At 44.5% G+C, this 25541-nt stretch overlaps 1 protein-coding gene and 1 non-coding gene across 2 annotated transcripts in view; both read right to left on the bottom strand.

The window, feature by feature from the left end:
• Rhbdl2 (rhomboid like 2) overlaps positions 1-25541 on the bottom strand; it is a 36672-nt gene that overhangs the window by 10852 nt on the left and 279 nt on the right. Inside the window, exons 2-5 of the mRNA XM_090335166.1 lie at positions 7004-7267; positions 3823-3971; positions 2900-3012; positions 446-546 (exon numbers count right to left, since the gene is read on the bottom strand). Coding sequence (XP_090191292.1) covers positions 446-546; positions 2900-3012; positions 3823-3971; positions 7004-7246 — 606 coding nt within the window. The 5' untranslated portion in view covers positions 7247-7267. The remainder of the gene's footprint in view (positions 1-445; positions 547-2899; positions 3013-3822; positions 3972-7003; positions 7268-25541) is intronic.
• Positions 2986-3274, bottom strand: LOC150062061 (signal recognition particle RNA). Its single transcript, XR_016536035.1, has one exon.

The raw sequence follows: 25541 nt of genomic DNA, 5'->3' as shown, positions 1-25541 counted from the left end.
CCAGCCCTCCTTATTACTTTTGAGATTAAAAGAAAGACAAAATATGACTCTACATTTCTCAGAAAGAATGAATGGTGCCAGGAGCTGGTGACCCACACCTGTAATCCTAGCTGCTCAGGAAGTTGAGATCTGAGGATCCAGGTTTGAAGTCAGCCCAACAGACAACTTCAAAAGGCTCTCATCTCCAATTAACCACCAGAAAGCAGGAAGTGAAGCAAATAGTAGAATGCCAATCTTGCCCAAAAAAAAAAAAAAAAAAAAAAAGAATATGAGGCCCAGTTTTCAAGAACCAAGATGGTGGTGGGGGAGGTGAGTAGAAGGAAGGGAGGAAGGGAGGGAAGGAGGAAAGAAGGAAGGTGGTCAATAAATATTGATAAGAGTCGCTGAACCAAATAGTAGTTACTGGTTGATAAAAATTCATAGAATCCATTCCCAAAGTTCTTACCACTAGAACATTCATGAAATAGCCCCCCATCAGGGCATAGACTCCTCCTGAAGCACCCACAAGGGATTTAAGGGGATCAAAAATGGAGCTGGCAAGGGAACCTAAAGAAATAAAACACAAAGGGTCAGATAGGACTATATGAATCATGAGCAAGAAATATTTCCAATGCGGGATACAAATTTGGGAAGTTTGGATCACTTTCATTTTGACAAACAACAAATCCACTCTGTCTTTGGTGTACGGTAGGAAAAAAATTTTTTTTTTTTCTGAATGTAAGCTGCTCCTCAAGAAAGTGACACCACAGAGACAAGAGCACAGACTCTGGAGACATTACCCAGTGTGTGACTTCAGGAAGTTATTGATCTGACTGAGCTTCAGTGTTCCTATCCACAAGCTGGAGATATTAATAAAAGTGCCAAGCCAGGTGCAATGGCTCTTGCCTGTAATCCTAGCTACTTAGGAGGCTGAGGTCGGAGGATCGCAGTTCAAAGCCAGCCAAGGCAATAAACCATGTGAGACATTTCTCTACAATTAACACTAGAAAATGGGAAGGGGGCCTGTGGCTCAAAGGATAGGATGGTAGCCTTGAGCTAAAGAGCTCAGTGATAGCACCCAGGCCCAGAGTTCAAGCCTCCTGACCTACCCCCCGCCAAAAAAGTGCCATACACACACACACACACACACACACACCCCATACCAAAACACTGACATGTGTATTATATCCTGGCCAGCTATTATTTTAAAATACCCTGCACATTTAGAAAAACTATCCAGTGCCTAAGACACTCCCACAACACTATGTAATGGCCACTTCTCTCTTGAAGCCAGGGAAGTGGCTCCAAATCCTTCCCCACATACCATCTAGTCAGACTCTCCCAGCAAGGCCACACCTGTCCCCAAACTAGTTTACAAATATGAGCCATTAGCACCCAGCAAGATCAGTGTTTTTCTAAGAAGAGGAAATGGAGCTGAGGGAGGTATAGTGAACATTATACATGCCCAGGGCCCTGAGTTCAATCTCCAGCACTCCCCACACACAAAGGAAGGGAGAAGAAACACAACAGAAGGAAAACATCCACATCCTGCAGCTGCCAGCCAAGGGCTACCATGGAGAGAGAATTCCCAAAAGTTGTGGTGGAAAAGATCTTCCTCCACAGGCTTCAGAGGGCACACAGCTCTTCTAACACCTTGATTTCACTCTTCCAGTCTCCAGAACTATAAGATAAAACATTTCTGTTGTTGTAAGCATCCAGTGTGTAGTACTTTATTGCTCAATGAAGTACTGGCCTACTACATATTTATAAATTATGCCACACTAAAGTTTTGTAAAACCTAAGAAATGGAATTTTACAAGAGAAATTAAGAAATGGATATTGGTGGCGCATGGATGTAATCTCAGCTATGAAGAAGACTGAAATCTGAGGATCGAGGTTCAAAGTCAGCATAGGCAGGAAAGTCCAACAGACTCATCTCCAATTGACCACCAGAAAACTGGAAGTGGAGCTGAGGCTTAATGTGGTAGGGCAGTGACCTTGAGAAAAGCAGCTCAAGGATAGTACCCAAGCCCTGAGTTCAAGCCCCAGGACTGGAAAAAAAAAAATCAGCATCTAGAAATGCAAGAGAAACAACCTTAATTTTACTTTTTGCCTATAGAAATTGCTGTCGTTGGGCTGGGAGTTTGGCCTAGTGGTAGAGTGCTTGCCTAGTATGCACGAAGCCCTGGGTTCAATTCCTTTTTACCACATACATAGAAAAAAGCCAGAACTGGTGCTGTGGCTCAAGTAGTACAGCTCTAGCCTTGAGAAAGCCCAAAGACAGTGCTCAGGCCTTGAGTTCAAGGCCCAGGACTAGCAAAAAACAATTGCTGTCATTGATACAGCACTGTGGATCAGGCCTATAATCATAGTCAGTTGGGAGACTATCTGAGGATAGAGGTTTAAAGCCAATACTGGTAGGAATGTACTTGAGACTCATTTCCAATGAACCACCTAAAAGCAGGAAGTAAAGTGTGACTCAAGTGGTAAAACACTAACCTTGATTTAAAGAAAAAAAATAGCTCAGGGACAGCACTCAGGTCCTAAGTTCAAGCCCTAGGACACACACACACACACACACACACGCACACACACACTTCAAAATAAATGTTGAGGGCCCAGGAGTTTGACCTATTGGTAGAGTGCTTGCCTAGCATGCACAAAAACCCGGGTTTGATTCCTCAGTACCACATGCATAGAAAAAAAAAGCCGGAAGTGGTGCTGAGGCTTAAGTGGTAGAGCACTAGCCTTGAAGAAAAGCCCAAGGACAGTGCTCAAGCCCTGAGTTCAAGCCCCAGGACTGGCAAAAATAAATAAATAAATAAATAAATAAAATGTCTTAAATAAAAAGTCCACAAAAGGTACCTATTACCTTTGCTCTTACCCTAAGAGCCCACAAGTGTTCCTCCAGCACACTGACCTGCAAGCACTCCAGCCAGGTACACCAGCCCCACCCGGAGACCTTTGTGGACCATTTCCAGGGGAATCCCCAACACAAGCTGCATGAAGAGGTTCCCCACGATGTGCTGCACTCTGCAGAGGCAAATGCAGTTATCAAATCCCTGAATTGTTCCATGGGAAGTAGCAATGTTCAGTTCTGACCTGGGCCGGTTCACCCCTCCTTAGGCAACCTGGTGTTCCCCCGCTCCCGGGAGGTCACCATATTGATGTCGAACTTAGTGCGGACACCCGATCGGCATAGCGCACTGCAGCCCAGAACTCCTGGACTCAAGCGATCCTCCGGGCTCAGCCTTCCGAGTAGCTGGGATTACAGACGCGCGCCACCGCGCCCGGCTTGCAATGTTCAGTTCTATGTAAGAACTTGCTACAATGCCACTTTTTTTTCTTCTGGGCTTGGAGCTTGAACTCAGGACTTGGGCACTGTCCTTCAGTCTCTCTGCGCTCAAGGCTAGCACTCTACCACTTGAGCCACAGTACAACTTCTGGCTTTTTTTTTTTTTGGCCAGTCCTGGGGCTTGAACTCAGGGTCTGGGCATTGTCCTTGAGCTTTCTCAAGGCTAGCATTCTGCTGCTTGAGCCATAGCACCACTTTCAGTTTTTTCTGTGTCTGTGGTACAGAGGAATCGAACCTAGGGCTTCATGCATGCTAGTCAAGTACTCTACCACTAGGACAAACTCCCAGCTGCCTTCCAGCTTTTTTAAGTAGTTTATTGGAGATGGGTCTCACAGACTTCCCTGCCCAGGCTGGCTTTGAATTTAGATCCTCAAATCTCAGCCTCATGAGTAGCACTGAATAAATGTCATGAAAAGTGCCAGAGCATGTTAGAGTGACAAGGATTTATAATCACCTGTGACATCAGTGACTTAACTGCCCCTCCTTACCCAGCATGCACCAGCATGTAGGAAATAAACCTCCATGCTTCTTCTCTCTTCTCAGGACGGTAGGTAAAGGGACTTTCCAGTATGCCGGTGTCCAAGGTGATCCACTGTTTCTGAGGCTTCCACACCGCATAGTAAATAAACACTGCCAGCTGCGATGGAGGAACAGGCAGGAGCGTTAACCACACCTCCCCCATTAAAGCCCACAGCAGCAGTGGGGTGTGGAGGGGATTAGCCACAAAATGAACACTATTCTATCTCTGCACCCACTGTGACCACAGCCACCTCTCACCCCTGATAGGAGCATCAATAGATCAAAATGTAAAGACAAAAAGTGGGGGGTAGGGGGACTAGGAATGGGGCTTAGTGGTAGAATGCTTGCCTAGCAAACATGAAGACCTGGGTTTGATTCCTCAGTACCACATACACAGAAAAGGCCAGAAGTGGTGCTATGGCTCAAGTGGTAGAGTACTAGCCTTGAGAAAAAGAAGCTCAGGGACAGCACTCCTTTGCCTAAGGACTGGCAAAGGAAAAAAGTCCTGAATGAGTCACCTGTCGTGCTCTTTGACACCTGGCTGTCTAGCACTGGGGTCTCTATCGCCCTCCTCTCACTCATACTCACTGACCAAAGGATGAAGGCCAATGTCCCAGCGACAACACCGGACATCCTTCACTCCTTGCCATAGTGAGATGTGCACTTCACCTGTCCTCTCCTTCTCCTCAACCCTGAACTCCAATCTAACCACGAGAAGGAAACATGGGACAAACTCAGACTGGGAAACATTCTCCAGAGACCTGAGCAATATGCCTCACAACCTCCAAGGCTGGGAAAACCCACTGAGAAATGGTCATAGTCAGAGGTGGCTGGAGAGGCAGGACAACTAAATGAAGCATGAAACTCTGGAGTTTAGGAGACCAAAGGAAGAGGAAGAGGACATTGTGGGGAAAGTGGTGACATTCAAATAAAGTCTGGCACTATTTAGTTAATAATACAGGTTAGAACTGAGGACATGGCTCAAGTTATAGAAGGCCTACCTAACAAGCACGAAGTTCTGAATTCAAATCCGTTACTTTCAGAGACAGAGACAGAGAGAGACAGAAAGGAGTGGAGGGAAATACACTTTCATTAGTAAAAGGGAATTTTACCTGCTGATAACCTTAGTGCCACTTTTTTGACCTTCAGCCTACTTGCCCTATAGATTTTTCTTTTTTTTTTTTTTCGGTTGTGGGGTTTGAATTCTGGGCCTGGGTGCTGTCCCTGGGCTCTTCCACTCAAGGCTAATGCTCTACCACTTTGACCTACAATGCCACTTCCAGCTTTCTGGTGATTAATTGGAAATAAGAGTCTCACAGACTTTTGTGCCCAGCCTGGCTCTGGACCAGGATCCTCAGATCTCAGCCTCCTGAGTGAGTAGCTAGGATTACAGGCATGAGCCACCAGCACCTGACTGCCCTATAGATTTTTAACTTAGAAAACTACACAAATCACTGGAGCCCACTATTGGTTCCAAATTTCCAGAGAGTCCAGCTAATATAATCCCTGATAAGGAAGCTCCAAAAGCCATACTTCACAGATAGGCACTCGGCCAATTCCTCCCTAAAACCTTACCATGTCGAAGAACAAGCTTGGTGTGTGAGGAAGCTTGTGTCATGAGGCCCTAAAGAAGGCTAGCCCATTCACCAAGGAGTACCTATGGAGAGTCCTTCCATTCCTCTGAACCTTATGCTCTGTCCTGGAACTCAAGAGAATTGAGACCCTAGGCCAACGCCTGTATGTGTCATCTTTCCTGCCTCACTCTCTCACCTTGCCTGGATGGAACCCATTTGACTTTGAACCATCACCCTTGCCTTCCTCCCTCCATCTCTCCTGCTGTGCCCCATTTTCCATGTTATCTATGTCCCAGCCTTGATCCCTCCCTTGCCCCATTTCACAAGATTCTAATTCCTGCCATTAGTTACTTTTGTACCAAACCCAACCAAAGAACTCCAGCATTCCCACGGGAGGGGGGGGAGTTTCTTAGCTCTAGCTGGTCACTCCCCTCCATAGAGTTTCTCCCGAAGAAATCTGTGCTGGTATTGAACCATCTCTTTGTCTAGTCTCTGTGCCTTTTGCATTTAACACTGCCCAAAGTAGATATCCTCAGAGATTCCCACCATTTCCCTCTGAAATTCAAGACAGCCTGTGACTGTTAGAAATACTCACCATGCTGACCTGACCAGTCATTCTAAGTTGGTTCACAGAATAAACCAAACTTGCAACTCCAAGGTTCTTTGATTTCTTTTCTTTCTTTCTTTCCTTTCTTCGTTTCTTTTCTTTCTTTTTTTCTTCCTTCCTTCCTTTCCTTTCCCTCCCATCTTTCCCTCCTCTTTCTTCCTTCCTTTCTTCCTTTCTTTCTCTTTCTTTCTGTGTGTGAAAGTGTATCTAGGGTTTGAACTCGGCCTGGGTGCTGACTCTGAGTTTTTTGTTGTTGTTGTTGTTGTTGTTTTTGCTCAAGGCTAGTGTTCTACCACTTGAACTCCACTTCTGGTTTCTTTTGGTGATTGATTGAATATTAAAGTCTCACGGACTTTCCTCCCCAGCCTGGATTCCAACCTTGATTCTCAGATCTCTGCCTCCTGAGTGACTAAGTTTACAGGAATGGGCCGCAAGGGCCCGGCAGGTTCTTTGGTTTCTAAGAATCCTACCAGTTGAAATGAATCAAAGCCACTGAAGATATAATCAGTGCTGAGCAGGAGATTTGTGTGAAGAATAAAGCCTAAGGCTTGGTTGATGATGACTAAAGCAAAGGAAGGATGCCCTGGGAGCAGAGGGAGTAAGATAGTTATGTTTGGAACTTATTCCTGCAGAGCTTTGTTTGTTGCCTATACTAGAGCTTTAACTCAGGGTCTTGAGCTCTTGCTTGGCTTTTTCTGCTCAAGGCTGGTGCTCAACCACCTGAGCCACAGCTCCACTTTTTGCTGGTAAATTGGAGATAAGAGCCTCAGGGACTTTTCTGCTTGGGCTGGCTTCAAACTGGAATGCTCAAATCTCAACCGCTAGAGTAGCTAGGATGGCAGCCATGAGTCACCAGCGCCTTGTGGGAGCTCTTACACATACCCAGTCTTTTCTCGGCCTTGTCCCCTCTTGCCCTCCTGTGCCCACTGCTAGTCGGCAGGTAGGCTAGTGCCCAGTGCCAGTGTTTACCTCGGCTAGACTGATGGAGATGATGAACAAGGGGGGTGGGAGGCAGTTGGCCCTGTCCAGGTATGTTTTTCGGACATGTTCTGGAAGCATCCATTTAGAAACAATTCTGTGGACCTTTCTGCTCTTCGGGAGATCTTTAGCTCCCAGGCCCTCTCTCATTTTCTCTTCCTCCCGCTCTTCTTTCCTTTCTCTCTCCATATTCAGAGTCACACTCTCCATCTCCAAATCGTCAGTAGCAGCCATGGTACTGGATTCTCCCCCCACCTACAAGGCAAAAAAAGTGGCACTGTCATCTGCAGGCAATGGCTCTTTTTGCGTTCTCTGACTCCAAGAGGCCACTTCTGGGGTCTCAGGTCTTTCCTGTGAGGATAGGAGGCAGATGCAGACGAGCAAAATCATACCAACCTCCTTACTGGCCTCAAATAGAGTTTTCTCTGTATTTTTTTTTGGGGGGGGCCCAGTCCTGGGGCTTGAACTCAGGGTCTGAGCACTGTCCTTGGGCTGAGGAATCGAATCTGAGTCTTCATGCATGCTGGGCAAGCACTCTATCACTAGGCCAAACTCCTGGCCCCTTCTGTGTTGTTTTTTATTTTTTAATAGAGTCTGGACTATTTAATTTTTTTTCCTGATTGTGGGGCTAGAACTTGGAGTCAAGGCACTGTCCCTGAACTTTAGGTTAACACACTACCATATTGAACCACAACTCCATTTCTGGTTTTCTGGTGGTTAATTGGAGATAAGATTCTCACAGACTTTCCAGCCCTGGCTGGCTTTGAACCTCAGATGTCAGCTTCCTGAGGAATTAGGCATGCAGGCATGCAGGCAGGAGCCACCAGTGTCTGACTGGCTATTTCAATTTTTTCAAATGTATTTTATTGATATGTACAAAGGGATTTCATTGTGATATTTCTACTTGTATGCAGTGTATCCCACTGTCCTCATTCCCTCAGTCTCTTTTATCCTCCTCCTTCCTATCACAATAGATTTCATTGTTCTAATTTTCTACCCTCCCCTGTAATTGCTTTTAAAAGCATGGAATCTAATCAGGTGCTGGTGGCTCATGCCTGTAATCCTAGCTATTCAAGAGGCTAAGATCTGAGGATCACAGTTCAAAGCCAGCCCGGCCATGAAAATCCATGAGCCTCAAATTATCCCCTCCATATTAAGGATTAAACTCAGGGCTTCACACTTGCTAGGCAGGCAATCTACCCCATGAGCTAAGCCTCCCCCTCCTTTTTTCCCAGGATTTAACTCTCCTATCTCTTTCCCAGGTGGCTATGGATGGCAGGGGCATATTCCACAGTGCTCAACCATTGGTGGAAATGGATTCTCTCACACTTTCATTCCTGACTGGCCTCAAACCTCAATTCCCCAGTCTCTGCCTCCAAAGTGGTTGGGATTACAGGTTTGAGCCACCATGCCCAGTTTCAACTTACTTCTTTTTTTAAAAAAAATCATTATGGTAAAAGCCAGGTGCTGGTGACTCATGCCTGTGCAAATCTTAACTACTCAGGAAGCTGAGATCTAAAGTTGAGGTTAACCAAAAAGCCAGAAGTGGGGTTGTTGCTCAAGTGGTAGAATGCTATCATTGACCTCAAAATACTCAGGCCCTGAGTTCAAGCCCCAGGAACAGAGTGCACACACGTGCACACACGTGTACACACACACACACACACACACACACATACAAATTATAGCAAAATAAAATGAACATAAAATCTGCCATTTTAATCATTCAAACTGATCAATTCAGTAGCACCGAGTAATTTACTATGTTACACAACCACAACCACAATCTACTTCCAAACCTTTATCATCACCCTCCACATACCCCAGATCTATAAAATAGTCACCCCAAACCTTCCTCACCTTGCCTTGGAACCCAATCTACTTCTTGACTCTGTGGATTTATTTATTCTGGACATTTCAAAGAAATGGAATTACACAACATGTGATTTTTTGTGTCTGACATCTCTCAGTTAACAATGTTTTCAGGCATGGATAGCTCTATAATTCTTTTTTTTTTTTTTTTTGCCAGTCCTGGGGCTTGAACTGAGGGCTTGGGCACTGTCCTTGGACTTTCTCAAGGCTAGAGCTCTACCACTTGAGCCACAGCACCAATTGCGGCTTTTTCTGTCTATGTGGTACTGAGGAATCAAACCCAGGGCTTCGTGCCTGCTAGGCAGGCACTCTCCCACTAGGCCACACTCCTGACTCTCATGCCTATAATTCCAATTACAGAGGTCGAAATCAGGAGATTTCTGCCCAAGCCATGCTGGGCAGAAAAGTCCAGACCCTCTTCTCAATCTGTAGCTGGGCACCGTGTCAAGCACCTACAGGTCCCAAGCGACATGAAAGGCTGAGATTGGGAGGTTCACAGTACCAGACCAGACGGGCAGAAAAGTCCACAAGTCTCCAATCCTCTGTCTCCATGGAAGGGAAGCTGGACACAACATGAAACAGTATATCACCTTTATAATGGCAACTTTAAATAAAAAAAAATAGGTAGTGATGTAGGTCTGGAGATACGGTGCAAGTGGCAAGGATGCTAGACAAACAAGCAGTGAGGCTCTAAGTTCAAACCCACGAAAGAAAGAAAGAAAGAAAGAAAGAAAGAAAGAAAGAAAGAAAGAAAGAAAGAAAGAAAGAAAGAAAGAAAGGAAAGAAAGAAAGAGAAGAGAGAGAGAAAGAGAGGGAGGAAGGGAAGGAGGGAAGGAGGGAAGGAGGGAAGGAAGGAAGGAAGGAAAGAAGGAAGGAAGGAAGGAAGGAAGGAAGGACGAACATCATGTTTTCCCGGTTCATCTGTGTGGTGGTATGAATTAGAATTTCCTTCCTGTTACAGATGAATCATGCTGTACCATATCAACACACCACATATTGTTTATCCAGGAATATTAGGTTGTTCCCACCTTTGGCTAATGTAATTAAGTAGCTATGAACATCACCATGCAAGGTTTTTTGTTTTTTTATTTTTGTTTTTTTTGTCCATCATGGGGCTTGAACTCCAGGCCTGGACACTGTCCCTGGACTCTTTCATTCATGGCTAGTGTTCCACCACTTTGAGCTACAGTACCATTTCCTGTTTTCTGGTGGGTAATTGGAGATAAGTGTCATTGATCCTCAAATCTCAGCCTCCTGAGTAGCTAGGTTTATAGGCATGAGCCGCTAGCCCCTGGCTGCCATGCAAACTTTTGTCTGAACACCTATTTTCAGTTCTTTGTGGCACATCTCCTTAAGTGGCATTGCTGGATCACATGGTAATCCTATGCTTATTGGGAAACCCTCAGATTCCATTTGTAAGAGAAGATAATGACGGTAGTCACCTCATGGCATTGATGGGAAGATTGTTTGAGATAATGTATGTAAAGCACTTGGAAGAGAATCTGGCTCCAGTGCACACTGTAATTATTTAGTCATCATTGGTGATGGACAGATGGGTGGGTGTGCAGCTGGATACATGGGGCAATGGAAGGATAGAATTGAGCCCGCAGCTCATTTTCTCAGGCAAGTTATTGGGAATCAGATCAAATCCAATTAATTTCTAATTAAAGCTCACAAGGTAAAGTTCCATATTATTGTAAGTTATATTCAATGAATTCAGAAAGGAAGAGAATGCTTGTTTTTCTTTTCTGCAGAAAATCTTCCAAGTTAAAAAAAAATGTCTTTTACTCCACCCTTCCACTCACCCATGCACCATGGTCAGACATTAAACTAGTTCACATATAAGCTATTTTATGAAATATTTGAATATTGACAACTATTTCTCGCATTTTTGCCACTTTTTTTGAGGCAGGGTCATACAATGTTGCCATGTTGTCCAGGCTGGCCTTGAACTCACAATCCCCCTGCTTATAATCTCTCTTCTTATAACTAACCAAGGACAATGTGTATTTAACTACAGTGTATATTAACTACATATATAAAAGCATTTAATATGTCTAGAGTCAGATATGTTTAGAGTCAGGACTATAATCCTAACCATTAGGGAGGCTGAGATCTGAGGATTGCAATTCAAAACCAGCCCTAGGGGTCGGGAATGTGCCCTAATGGTAGAGTGCTTGCCTAGCATGCACGAAGCCTTAGGTTCAATTCCTTGATACCACATACACAGAAAAAGCTGAAGTGGTGCTGTGACTCAAGTGGTAGAGCATTAGCCTTAAGAAAGATAAAGGACAGTGCCCAGGCCCTGGGTGCCCACCACTGGCAAAGAAACAAAGAAAACAAGCCCTAGCAGACAAATCTGAGAGACTCTTATCTCCAATGAACCACAAAGTGCCAGAAGTGGAGATGTGCCTCAAGTAGCAGAGTTCCAGGTTTGACCAGAAAAACCAAGTGAGGGTGTGAGGGAGAATGTGAAGTCCTGAGTTCAAGACACAGTACAAGCATCATACATACATACATACATAAGTTCAAGCTGACAATATACCTCAGTGTTAGAGTACTAGCACATGGGAGGCTGTCAATTCAATATCTAGCACTACCAATAATAATAATTAAATTAAATTAAAAATAGTTGGGGCCAGGCACAGTGGCTCACGCCTGTAATCCTAGCTACTCAAGAGGCTGAGATCTGAGGATCAAGGTTAAGCCAGCCCGGACACAAAAGGACCAGAGACTCTTATCTCTAACCCCGAGAAAATGGGAAGTGGGACTTGACTCAAGGGTAGGGTGGTAGCCTAGAGCTGAAGAGCTCAGGGACAGCTGCCAAGCCGAGTTCATGCCCATGACCCACCAAAACAAAACAAAAAAAACTTTGGGGCCAGGAGTTTGGCCTAGTGGTAGAGTGCTTGCCTCACATGCACAAAGACCCGGGTTCAATTCCTCGGTTCCAAATACATAGAAAAAGCTGGAAATGGTGCTTTGGCTCAAGTGGTAGTATGTTTGCCTTGAGAAAGCCCAAGGACAGTGCCCAGGGCCTGAGTTAAAGCCCCAGAACTGGCAAAAAATGGGAGAGGGGGCATGGTGGCTCCACGCCTGTAGTAAGGAGGCTGAGATCTGAGGACCGCAGTGCAAAGCTAGTCTGAGCACTAAAAAGTCTGTGAGACTCTTCAATAACCACCAGAAAACTGGAAGTGACACTGTGGCTCAAGGCTTGAGCTGAAGGGCTCAGGAACAATGCCCAAGCCCAGAGTTCAAGTTCCACAAACAACAATAAGAACAAAAAAAGCCAGGAGTTTGGCCAGGTGGTAGAGTGCTTGCCTAGTATGCAGGAAGACCCAGGTTTGATTCCTCGCTACATAGGAAAAGCCGAAAGTGATGCTGTGGCTCAAGTGGTAGAGTTCTAGCTAGAGCTCTAGCCTTGAGAAAGCCCAAGGACAGTGCTCAGGTCATTAGTTCAAGCCCCAGGACTGGCAAAAAAAAAAAAAAAATAATATGTTCCCCAAGATTTTTTCCTTTCAGATTTCAAATTCTCCAGAATTTTTCTAACTTTAAGCTCGGCATTTTAGATAAGTGACTAGACATATTCTTTGTGCCGAAAGCTATCTGCCTGGTTCCATGTAGCCACAACACACTGGGCGCCTGCTTCATCCTTCCTATTGCCGTGGTGAAGCCATCTTCTATGTAGTTGTAGTTACACACCAAACCTGGGTGTGGCAACAGGTGAGCTCAGTGCTAAAGATTTCCTGCATTTTTTTGTTGTTATTGTTTTCTTGCCAGTCATAGGCCTTGATCCCAGGTCCTGAGCCCTGTCCTTGGGCTTTCTCAAGGCTAGGACTCTACCACTTGAGCCATAGCACCACTTCCAGCTTTTTCTACAAAAAATTGAACCCAGGTCTTCGTGCATGTTAGGCAAACACTCTACCACTAGGTCAAACTCCCAGCCCTGCATTTGGTTTTGCTTTGGTTTTGAGTGTGTGTGTGTGTGTGTGTGTGTGTGTGTGTGTGTGTGTGTGTGTGTGTGTGCCAATCATGGGACTTGAACTCAGCGCCTGAGAATCATTGCTTAGCTTTTTTCTTTAAGGTTAGCACTCTTCCACTTGAGCTACAGCTCCACTTCTGGCTTTTTGGTGGTTAATTGGAGATAAGAGTCACACAGACTTCCCTTGCTTAGATTAGCTTCAAACCTTGATCCTCAGATCTCAGCCTCCTTTATAGCTGGATTACAGGCCTAAGTTATTGGCACCTGGCAATTTCCTGCACTTTGATTTTTCTCTTTGGTGACTACACTACAGCTTCCACGCCAGTTTCCCCTGTCCTCTGAGCACAAAGGCCTCGTTTTAACACATCAACAGCTGGCCCAGGAGGGTGTTCTTTTCAATCTCTCACATTCTCCACCCCTCCCACTCCTGTTTATCTTGTGTCCCACACCTGAGTTTCTGAGCTCAATTAACTTGTCCTGGGAATTTACCAATCAGATTGGAAATAATGGAAATGATTGATAATCTCTCCTATTTATTAGGTTGTATGGAAATGGGATGCAGAATATGAGATACTTATTGATGCAACTATGCATCTGAGCATACTTAACTGGAAGGCAAAACTGGGCAAGGCTGGAATGTAGCTCAATGGTAAAGTGCTTGCCTTGTGAGTGCCAACCCTTAGGTTCAGTCCCCAGAACAAAAAGAAGAAAGGACAGACAGACAGACAGACAGACACACACACACACACACACACACACACACACACACACAGAGATGCACACAGGCATATACCTTTCTGGAGAATACGTCTAAAATTCTATCCTGCAAATATATTTGAGTAAGTACACAAAGCTATTTCCAGCCAGGAACGGTGGTTCATGCCTGTAATTCCAGCACTCAGAAGTCAGAGGAAGAAAAATCTCAAGTTCCAAGCTATATAGTGAGACTTTATCTCAAAAAATAAAAATAGCTGGGTGCCAGTAGCTAATGCCTATAATCCTAGCTACTCAGGAGGCTAAGATCCAAGGATTGCAGTTCAAAGCCAGCCCTGGCAGGAAATTCTGTGAGATTGATTGATTGATTGATTGATTGATTTTTGCCAATCCTGGACTTTAGCTCAGGACCTGAACTTGGACTTTCTCAAGGCCGGAGCTCTACCACTTGAGCCTCAGCACCACTTCCAGCTTTTTTTCTATGTATGTGGTACCAAGGAATCGAACCTGGGTCTTCGTGCATACTAGGCAAGCACTCTACCACTAGGCTAAACTCCCAGCCCCTGATTTTTGTTTTTTGTCGGTGGTAGGGCTTGAACTCTGGTCCTAGACTCGGTCTTTGAACTCTTCAGTTCAAGGCTAGTGCTCTACCACTTTGAGACACAGAGCCATTTCTAGTTTTCTGATGGTTAATTGGTAATAAGACCTGACAGACTTTTGTGCCCTGACTGGCTTTGAACTGTGATTGTCAGATCTCAGCCTCCTGAGATTACAGGCCTGAGTACCAGTGTTCAGCCTCTTGAGATTCTCCAATTAACCTCTAGATAACCAGAAGCAGAGCAGTAGTTGAAAGTGACAGAATGCTAGCCTTGAGCAAAACTCAGGGACAGCACCCAAGCCCTACAATGGACATCAATAAATATAAATAAGTAAATAAATAAATGCTGGGCTCCAATGGCTCACACCTGTAATTCTAGGAGACTGAGATCTTAGGATCCTAATTTGAAGTCAACTCAGGCAGACAAATCTAAGAAAGTCTTAGCTCTAATTAACCACCCAAAAGCCAACAACCAAAAATCCAGAAATATCCAGGTACTAGTGGCACACGTATAATCCTAGCTGCTCAGAAGGCTGAGATCACCATTCAAAGCCAGCCTGGGCAGGAAAGTCTGTGAGATTCTTATTTCCAATTAACCACACAAAAAAAGGTCAGAAGTGGAGTTGTGGTTCAAGTAGTAAGTAGCAAGCTAGCCTTGAGCACAAAAGCTCAGAGATAGAGGCCAGGCCCAGAACTCAAGCCTCAGGACTGGGGGAAAAGTATAAAAAGCCAGAAGTGGTGGGGCCAGGAGTTTGGCCTAGTGGTAGAGTGCTTGCCTCACATGCACAAAGACCCGGGTTCGATTCCTCGGTACCACATACATAGAAAAAAGCCAGAAGTGGTGCTGTGGCTCAAGTGATAAGAGTTCTAGCCTTGAGAAAGCCCAAGTATAGTGCTCAGGCCTTGAGCCTAAGCCCAGGACTGGCAAAAAAAAGCCAGAAGTGGAACTATGGCTCCAAGTGTAAGAACATTGGTCTTGAGCCAAAAAAAAACATGGAAGAGCATAAAGTTTTGAGTTTAAGGCTCAGTAGCAGCACAGAAAGGGAGGAAGACAAAGTGGGGGGAAGGGGGGAGAGGAGGAGGAAGAAAATGGTATATTCCAATGATATAAACTGAGTACTTTATTAGTGAAAAAATGTAAATATCCTAAATATACTTTAGTGAAGATATTGTGATTTCTGATAGTTCTAATTTTTACGCAGATCTTCCTTACAATGTACTGATTTTTTTTTTTTTTTTTTTTTTTGGCCAGTCCTCGAGCCTGAACTCAGCACCTGGGCACTGTCCTTGGGCTTTCTCAAAGCTAGCACCACTTGAGCCACATTACCACTTCTGGCTTTTTCTGTGTATGTGATACTGAGGACTCAAACCCAGGGCTTTATGCATGCTAGACAAGCACTCTATCACTAGGCCATGCTCCTAGCCCCAATCGTACTGAAATTTTCTCACCAATGTGAGACCCTGCTCCTGGGTCCAAAGTGTGCTCCCCAGAGCCTCACACAGAAAGTCATTAATTTTGCCCTTGCTCGGGTGTGGCTGGCAAATAAACTTCACAGGCGCTGTAGATCAAGGTCAGGATACTGTTTCTGAAAACATATGATAGATTACATGCATTTTTAGAAGCCCAGCTGAACAAAACCTCGATATACAGACAAAACAAGTGGCTGTGATTCTGGCACAGGCAAGTCTCAAGAGATACAAATGCACACACATTCTTCTAAGTCACAGGGTCACTTGCTGGGTGGAGATTCATAGCCCTGACTGCGTTTTCTTACTCATTAAGCAAAGATCTTGCAGGTTCCTTGAGCTTTCTGTAACGCTGGTATGATGCCGTGGCTTGCGGAGCTATGAGCGAGCAAGTGAGCTGCTGCCGCCTATTCTTGGTTGAAAGGCCACACACATGCAAGATCAAAACTGGGTGGCACTGCTCAGTATTTTTGCCCTACTGGTAGAAACAGCTGAGATAGGTTGTTAGATGCCTCTAGCTTTCTGATTAAATATGCAGCTGTTTCAGCCAAGCACTGGTGGCTCATGTCTACAATCCTAGCTACTCAGGAGGCTGAGATCTAAGGATTTTGATTTAAAGCCAGCCTAGGCATGGAAGTCTGTGAGAGTTATCTCCAGTTAAGCCACCAGAAAACTGGAAGTGGAGATGTAGCTAAAAGTGAGAGAATGCTAGCCTTCAGCAAAAAACAAACAAACAAACAAAAAACCCAGGGACAGCTCTCAGGCCCTGAATTCAAGCCCTATGACTATCACCCCAACAACACAAATGCAGCTGTTTCTCAGCACACCAAGAAGCCACACAGGGTGGACCCACTCATCCCTTAAAAAGCCCAGGCACCACTCAACTACCAAGTGTCTTGTCTAAATCTTTCCAACTCCCCAAACAAGAAACACTTTCATCACTGTTATTGCATAAGATGCATATTACATAGAGAATCATGTTAGTGGGGAACACATCTAGGTAGAATAAGCACTGGCTCAGGAAAAGCCAGTTCTTCAACTCATTCATTCCCAGGCCCTCCTGCACACACACACACACACACACACACACACACACACACACACACACACACACAGAGCCAAGAAAATACTAAAACTGAAAGAGCAAGGGAAGGGGTGACATGGTTCAAAAAGAAACATACTCACCTGACTTATGTAACTGTAACCTCTTTGTACATCACCTCTACAATACCAATAAAATATATATATTTAAAAACTGAATGAGGGGCTGGGAGTTTGGCCTAGTAGTAGAGTGCTTGCCTAGCATGCACGAAGATCCAGGTTCGATTCTTCAGTACCACATACATAGAAAAAAGCTGGAAGTCATGTGGTGGCTCTAGTGGTGGAGCACTAGCCTTGAGAAAGCCCAAGGACAGTGTTCAGATCCTGAGTTCAAGCCCCAGGACTGGCAAAACAAACAAAGACTGAATGTGTTCAACCTGCAAATGTCGAGGTATTCTAGAATATTCTCTTAATAACAAATATGAAGTGGTTAATGGTTAATTCTTCTTTTGGTGTTTTTTTTTGTTTTGTTTTGTTTTTTTGCCAGTCCTGGGCTTGGGCTCAAGGCCTGAGCATTGTCCTTGGGTTTTCTCAAAGCTACAGCTCTACCACTTGAGCCATAGCACCACTTCTGGCTTTTTTCTATGTATGTGGTACCGAGGAATCAAACCCAGGTCTTCATGCATGCTAGGCAAGCACTTTAACCACTAGGCCAAACTCCTGGCCCCAATTAATGGTTAATTCTTAGGGAACTTCTCACCTCATCTGGGTGAGCAACTGTTTCACAGAAAGTTAAAATGCTACATAGAAACCAGGTGCCAGTGGCTCACACTTGTAATCCTAACTATTCAGGAGGCTGAGACCTGAGGATCCAGTTCAAAGCCAGCCCAGGCAGGAAAGTCTAAAAGACTCTGATCTTCAATTAACCACCAAAAACTTGAAAATAGAGCTGTGGCTCAAGTAATAGAACACTAGTCCTGAGCAAAAAAAAAAAAAGCTTAGGATCTTTTTTTCTCCAATTAACTACTAGAAAACAGGAAGTGGCTCAAGAAGTAAGGGTGGTAGCCTTGTGCAGAAGAGCTCAGGGACAAGTCCAGGCCCAGAGTTCAAGCCCCATGACCCTCCCCCAACACACATGCAAAAGCTCAGGATCTGAGTGAAGACCTGGGACTGGTATCAAAAAGAAAAGGCTTCAATCAGGCACTAATAGCTCATGCCTATAACTCAGGAGGCTGAGATGTAGAGGACTAAGAGTCAAAGACAGCCTGAACAGAAAAATCTAAGAGTAACCTCTCCAATTAACCAGCAAAAAAAAAATGTCAGGGGCCGGGAGTTTGGCCTAGTGATAGAGTGCTTGCCTAGCATGCACGAAGACCCGGGTTCGATTCCTCGGTACCACATACATAGAAAAAAAAAGCCAGAAGTGGTGCTGAGGCTCACGTGGTAGAGCTCTAGCCTTGAGAAAGTCCAAGGACAGTGCTCAGACCCTGAGCTTAGGCCCAGGACTGGCAAAAAAAAAAAAGTCAGGCTGGAGGCCTGGCTCAAGTGAATTCCAAGTTCTGAGTCAAACCAGTGGGGGGCGGGAAGTGGAGGGGTTCGTTGAGGGGGGAAAAAAAAAGAAAAGTAAAAAGAACCAAGTCTAGTTTCTGGTCATCACTGCCCTGAAACAAGCACCATTGCTCACAACCTTAGGCCACAGTCATCAACGAGTAACATATTCTTTAGTTCCGTAGTGTTCTTCGTCACGCACTGATGAGGACAGTGGAGACAGATAGATCACTGCCTGGCACAGCACGACCTCAACACAGACATGAGAACTGCAAGGAATCCATTATCACCCCACTTGTAAGAGTGGGTCACCAGCACACAGAAGGGTTGAATTGCACTTTCCAAGAGTTCTGATGTAGACCTGTTAAACCCTAGTGCATTTGTTCTCTGTGGACTTAGTATGATGGGATAAAGAGTTATTCCTTCTCGTGAGAAGGTTCATTTCCTTTCCCTTTACTCCTAAATGTTCACCCAAAGCACTGAACATTTCAAGTAGATTGAATTAAACTTCCGTTTCTTAGCATCATTTCTGTATTCTATTATTTTAAGATGTCGTAACCCTATTGAGTGTGGAAATAAACTATGGCACAGATGAACTACTCTTCTCCTGTGGAAGGCACATATCATACGAGACTCCTTCTTATCCATAATCCAACCAATACCGCCTTAAGCAAATCTGTAGGAAAATTTAATAAGTACAGAGTCTCCACAATAGTCAGAGAATGCAGGCCAGGCCCTGGTAGCTCATACTTGTAATCCTAAGAAGGACTGAAGTCCCTAGCCAGCCCAAGCAGATAAATCCAAAAGACTCTTATCTCAATCAATCATCAAAACTGGAAGTAAAAATGAATTATGGCTCAAATGATAGAGCAACAACCTTGAACAAAAAGCCTTGAGTCCAAGTGTAAACACTGGCAAAAAAGAGAGGGAGGGAGGGGAAAAAGGGAGAGAGAAAGACAGAGAAGAAGAAGAGGAAGGAGAAGAGGAGGAGGAGGAAGGAGGAAGAGGAAGGAGGAAGAAGGAAGAGGAAGGAAGAGGAGGAGAAGGAGGAGAAGAAGGAGGAGGAAGAAGTAGGAGGAGGAAGAGGATGGAGGAGGAGGAGGGAGGAGGAGGAGGAAAGAGAAAGGAGGAAGGAGGAGGAGGAAGGAGAAAGGAGGAAGGAGGAGGAAGAAGAAAGAGGAAGGAGGAGGAGAAGGAGTTGGAAGGAGAGGAGAATGTGAAGCACTTAAAAGATTACTCTTATGGAGGAAACAAGACACCCAAGATCTCCATCGACCTGGCCTCTTTTTTTTTTTTTTTTGCCAGTCCTGGGGCTTGAACTCAGGGCCTGAGCACTGTCCTTGGGCTTTTTTCAAAGCTATAGCTCTACCACCTGAGCCACAGCACCACTTCCAACTTTTTCTATGTATGTGATACTGAGGAATTGAACCCTGGTCTTCGCACACACTAGACAAGCACTCTACCACTAGGCCAAACTCCCTGCCCCTCCAATGGCCTTTTGATGATGGCAGATTACCATTTAACAAGATCGCTGGTGACTAGTTTGGGGTTATGTTGTTGTTGTTGTTGCTTTGTTTTGTCTAATTTTTCCTGTCCTAAGGCTTGTGGGCTTTGTTTTCTTTTTTAAACCGCTGGCCCACCCACTCATCAGTACCAGGCAGGCCCCTGCCAGTGCGAAGTCCAGCCTTGATGTGGCCAGGGAGCTCAGGAGAACAGGCTGCAGGCTGGGCTGGGTGTACCCCATTGTGGTACAGCTGAGCCTGGCTGGAAGCTTTTGGTGGGTAATGTTGCTAGGCAACCTGGGTAATTGGCAAGGCAACAGATTAGGCTTCTGGGCCTCCTTCATCACACTGCAGACTGTCATTATGCCACAGCAATCTCTCTGTGGTCTTAGCCTGAAAAGATGCTTTTTTAGCTGCAGAAATTTAAGAACTAGCTTTTCAATATTATAGGCTTGCGGTTTCGGTTGTTTTTCTTTTTGCTCTGTTTCTGAAGTCACATTTGGAATAAAAAGGCAGGAGTTTGGGTTTGTTTGTTTGTTTTAATGCCTTCACAAACCCCAGTTCCCAAAAGTTTTCCTTGCTTTTAATGCAAAACTTACTTGCCTTCCACGTTGACGGTACCTCAGATAGAGACACTATCTTTCCTGAACATTTTCCAGGCTCACTGGGAGATCAAAGCTCCTTTCTAGCCAGGCATCGGTGGCTGACACCTGTGATCTTAGCTACTCAAAAAGCTGAGATCCGAGGATCAAATCCAGTTACAGCAGAAGAGTCCACGAGGCTCTTATCTCCAACTAACCACCAAAAAGCCAGAGGTAGAGCTGTGGCTCTAGCCTTAAGAGAAAGCTAAAAGACAATACCCAAGCCTTGAGTTCAAACCCCAGTACCAGCACAAAAAGATAAAGAAATGAAAGCTTCTTCCCTGAATTCCCACTGTTTTACTGTGGAAGGGTGCTTGTTTAATGTGTATGAAGCCCTGGGTTCAATTCCTCATTATCATATAAAAAGAAAAAAATAGTTCTTTTCTACATGTCTCCCATTCAAAGACCACCATAATTCTCACCTCACAATACAGAACCTCTTTCATGTATGGAAATCACCCTGTGAAGACACAAGTCCAGCTATCCGAGACTAGATTCAGGGGCTGGAGATATGGCTCTGTGGTAGTGCATGTGCCTCACAAATACAAGGATCTGAGTTCAAACCCCAGTACTGCCAGAAAAAGAGAAACGAGGAAGGGAGAAGCAATATCCCAGGTCATTGTACTCCTAGGTAACCCCATTTGGAGCTATTAAACACATTCCATAAATTTATGCATTACTCCAGGACCTGAGTCCTTAAGGACCACAGTCCAAAACCAGCCGGGACAGAAGAGTCTAAGATCCCATTTCTAAATAATCAACAAAAAGCAGGGATAGAAGTGTGGCTCAAGGGCCGGGAGTTTGGCCTAGTGGTTAAAGTGCTTGCCTAGCATGCGTGAAGACCCAGGTTCGATTCCTTGGTACCACATACATAGAAAAAAGCCGGAAGTGGTGCTGAGGCTCAAGTGGTAGAGCTCTAGCCTTGAGAAAGTCCAAGGACAATGCTCAGGCCCTCAGCTCAAGCCTAGGACTGGCAAAAAAAAAAAAAAAAAAGAAGTGTGGCTCAAGCCGGGAGTTTGGCCTAGTGGTAGAGTGCTTGCCTAGCATGCACAAAGACTGGAGTTCAATTCCTCGGTACCACACACATAGAAAAAAAAGTGGGAAGTGTTGCTGAGGCTCAAGTGGTAAAGCTCTAGCTTTGAGAAAGTCTAAGGTGAGTGCTCAGGCCCTGAGTTCAAGTCCAGGACAGGCAAAAAAAAGAAGTGTGGCTCAAGTGGTAAAATACCAGCTGTGAACAAGCTAGCAAGAGCCTGAGGCCCTGCGTTCAAGGTCTAGTACCAATACAAAATATAAATAAAAGTAATTTTGGGAGGTCACTCATGGGGCTTGAACTCAGAGCCTTGGCAGTGTCCCTAAGGTTTTGTGCTCAAGGCTAGCTCTCTACCACGTCTGGTTTTCTGATGGGTAATTGGACATAAGTCTCATGGACTTTCCTGTCCTGGCTGGCTTTGAACTGCAATCCTCAGATCTCAGCCTCCTAAGTAGCTAGAATTACAGACTCCAGAACCTGGCAAAGATAATTTTTTGAGCATGGAAAATAAAAGAAATATATTCTAGAAGAATGACACAAAGGCAGACTGTTTAAGTGAGCTGACCAATCTAACACAATAAAGAGCTAAGAAAAACCAGAAATGTTTTTACTCGATGATTCAAGGAATTATCTCTGATTAGCTTCACAATCTATGATCCTACTTCAATCCTTAAAGTAAGGAGACAAAATCATTACCAGCATTAGAAACTTTTTTTCCCAAAAAGGCTTTATCTACAATGTTTCTGAAATAGTAGTCCTTTACTAATGAATATTTTTCCCAGTTTGCCTAAGACTAGAAAGAAGTTCCTTGGGATATGTCCTGGATCATCTGAGATGAAGATGGATGGGTCTACCCCTACAGCCATAGGTAGATCTCACAACAGAATCATATAATGATCCTGTTTGTCTTGGCTCACCTCAGATCTCTGAGATCAGTCTCCCTGATAAGGGCCTGAACACTGGGGCTTTTTAATAGCAGACACTAAAAACTTTTCCCTTAGAAATCTGGATTCAGAGAATCAGGACTCCTATCTTTGTCTCAAGGCTAGCACTCTATCAGTTGAGCCACAATGCCACTTCTAGCTTTTTCTGGATAGTTAATTGGATGTAAGTCTCATGGACTTCTCTGCCCAGGCTGGCTTTGAAACATAATCCTCAGATCTCAGTCAGTTCACATTTTTAAGAACTCTCTGAGGGAAGTCATACTTTGATAAACTACCAAATGTTTATGTGATAAATACATTCATTGGATGTACTTCCCTGAATGTTTTGTTAGTGTTAGGCTTCTGGAAAGAGATGGAAGGGGGGAAAAAAGCTATACACATTCCTATCCTAGGCCCCAGTTATTCCAACATAGTATACTATGATTTAGATTAAAAAGTGGGTCAGCACATCACAGTGGTTATGGCTCTTCAGTTTCCAAAGCCATGTGGTAGACTGCAGATGTAGTATATTATCTTCTATTCCTCCCACTAAGACATGGTATTGGTTTCTTCTCTCCTTAAATTACAATACTAGCCCTGGGATTGGTTCTAACCAACACAACATGACAAAAGTAGTGCTGAGTACCTTCCAGGGCTCAGTTCTTTAGAAATACTCCCTCTTTGAAGACTGACATCATATAAAAAGATTGACTAGATGGGACCTCCATGCTGTAGGCAACCTATCCAGAGGGAACAGAGGCTATGCAGAGAGCACAAAGTTGCCCGACCAATGTAAGAGTCCTTGGATCTTACAACTAAGAGCACAGCCAAGCGGTTGACCCTGCTTGGCTGAGAGCTCGTGGAGCAGAAGAGCTCAGCTGAACTCTGCCCAGATTCTTCATATAGTGGGTCATGACAAAATTACATGGTGTATGTTTTAGGTCACTAGATTTTAGAGTATTTGTAATAAAGCTACCAATATACCTCATCAGGACCACAGAACAAAATGTCATTTCATATCCTGCCCTGCCATTAACCTGGGTCATCTTTGTGTCCCTCTACAGAATAGACTATCATCTCACCGGAAGCAGCATATTAGTCTCTACCTCTACTTGAAAGCTTCCAAGGCTCATATCTGTAATCCTAGCTACTCAAGGGAAGACCTGAGGATCTCCATTCAAAAACAGCTCAAGCAGCTAAATCCAAGAGACTCTTATTCCAACTAACTAGCAAAAACCCAGAAGTGGAGCTATGGCTCAAGTGGTAGAACATCAGCTTTGAGCACCAAAAGCTAAGAGATAGAGCCCAAGCACAGACTTCAAGCCACAGTACTAGTACAAAACCAACAACAATAACAACAACAACAAAAAAAAACCATACACACAATTCTAAAGGAAGTCAAAGTGTCTGCACTAAACTCATTTGGTACCACAGAAAGCTCATCTGTAAAAGCAGGAGGTAAGAATCTACTTTGTGAATTTGTAACTAAATTAATTTATTTTTCAGTAAAACCCTTAGAACAATATCTAAAACAATATCTAAAATATCTAAATATGTATGTATATATATATATATATATATATTATTTTGCCAGTCCTGAGGCTTGAACTCAGATACTGAGTTCTGTCCCTGAGCATTTTTGTTCAAGGCTAGTACTCTACCACTTGAGCCACAGCTCCACTTCCAGCTTTTTGTGTTTTTTTTTTTTTTTTTACAGATAAGAGTCTCTTGGATTTTCCTGACTAGGTGACTTCAAACTGATTCTCAGCCTTCTTATTAATTAGAATTAGAAGTGTGAGTCACTGGTACCTAGCTTTGTGTGTGTGTGTGTGTGTGTGTGTGTGTGTGTGTGTGTGTGTGTGTGTGTATGTGTGGACAGTGTGCCATAGAAAGACTAAGAATGGGCTTAGTGGCAGAGTGCTTACCTAGCATGCATGAAACTCTGGGCTCCATTTCTTAGTACTACATACACAGAATAAAGTGGAAGTGACACTGTGCCCAGGCCCTGAGTTAAAGCCCCAGTGTGCACGCGCAAGCACACACACACACACACACACACACACACGCGCGCGCGCGCGTAGGCAAGGCAAGAGAGGAGTCACTTAGAAAAGGGCTTTGCTGGGGAGGGGTGTGCATACAGAGAGAAGGAGAGAGCACAGATGTTCAATATCTGTGCCTGGCACCCAACATGGTGCTTTGCATATTTTGTTCCCCATCATCTTCATAAAAGTACCATTTATTAGATAAAGAATCCAAGCCCCAGTAAATACACAAGTCGTATGTAGTTAGGAATCCAACTTTGTGACTCCAAGATAATTTCCACCACACCATGCTTGTTGCCCACCAATGTATAGACGGTCACTAAATGTTGGTGGATAAAATTCAGATTTCTTATTCCTAAAGGGAGTAGAAATTGTGCAATCCATCACCACCATCACCCCCTTAGTTCACCAGACAATTCAAGTATATGCTCAAATAAAGAAAAAAAAGGTGGGGGCTGGGAATGTGGCCCAGTGGTAGAGTGCTTGCCTAACATGCATGAAGCCCTGGGTTCGATTTCTTGGTACAACATACACAAAAAAAGCCAGAAGTGATGCGGTGGCTCAAATGGTAAAGCACTAGCCTTGAGAAAGCTTAAGGACAGTGCCCAGGTCCTGAGTTCAAGCCTCAGGACTGGCAGAAAGAAAAGACAATCAATGGGCCTGACTGTCTGCACCAGGAAGAAGGAAACAAGGAACAAAGAAGTAAGACTGGAAGAAAGCATGTTGTCTCCAGGCGGTGCCTAGGGCAGGGGACAGGGGTTGGCAGAGCACAAGGACTAAAAAAAACCTGGCACCGTGGGATGAAGAAAAATTGGGAAGTACAGCAGGGAATGTACTCACACCACTTAGCTAACATGAATGAAGCCCTAAGTTCCACCCCTAGCACTCCCTGCTCCCCCAAAATTGTGAGCTTGTGCACATTCTCGATTCAGAATGTGAGTAAGAGTAAGAGGCAGAAAACCAGGGAAGGGGAATGGAATTACCTAGTCACCTCCCCATCTCCATTTCCCTGGGGAAGACAGTCGTACCGCCCCCTCTACCCCCCTCGTCCCAACTCCCAGCCCAACACACTGGCAACTTTTAAAATGAAACTTGCAAAAGACAAAGCAGCCGCCCAGGTTACTCCGGAAGGGAGGGAGGTTTCCAGGCGGTGGCCAGCTTTTAGCACTCTG

This window comes from Megascapheus bottae, chromosome 6 (genome assembly GCF_031878675.1).
Source record: "Megascapheus bottae isolate mThoBot1 chromosome 6, mThoBot2.hap1, whole genome shotgun sequence".
Taxonomy (NCBI): Eukaryota; Metazoa; Chordata; class Mammalia; order Rodentia; family Geomyidae; genus Megascapheus; species Megascapheus bottae.
This window is presented reverse-complemented; position numbering and strand designations above follow the sequence as displayed.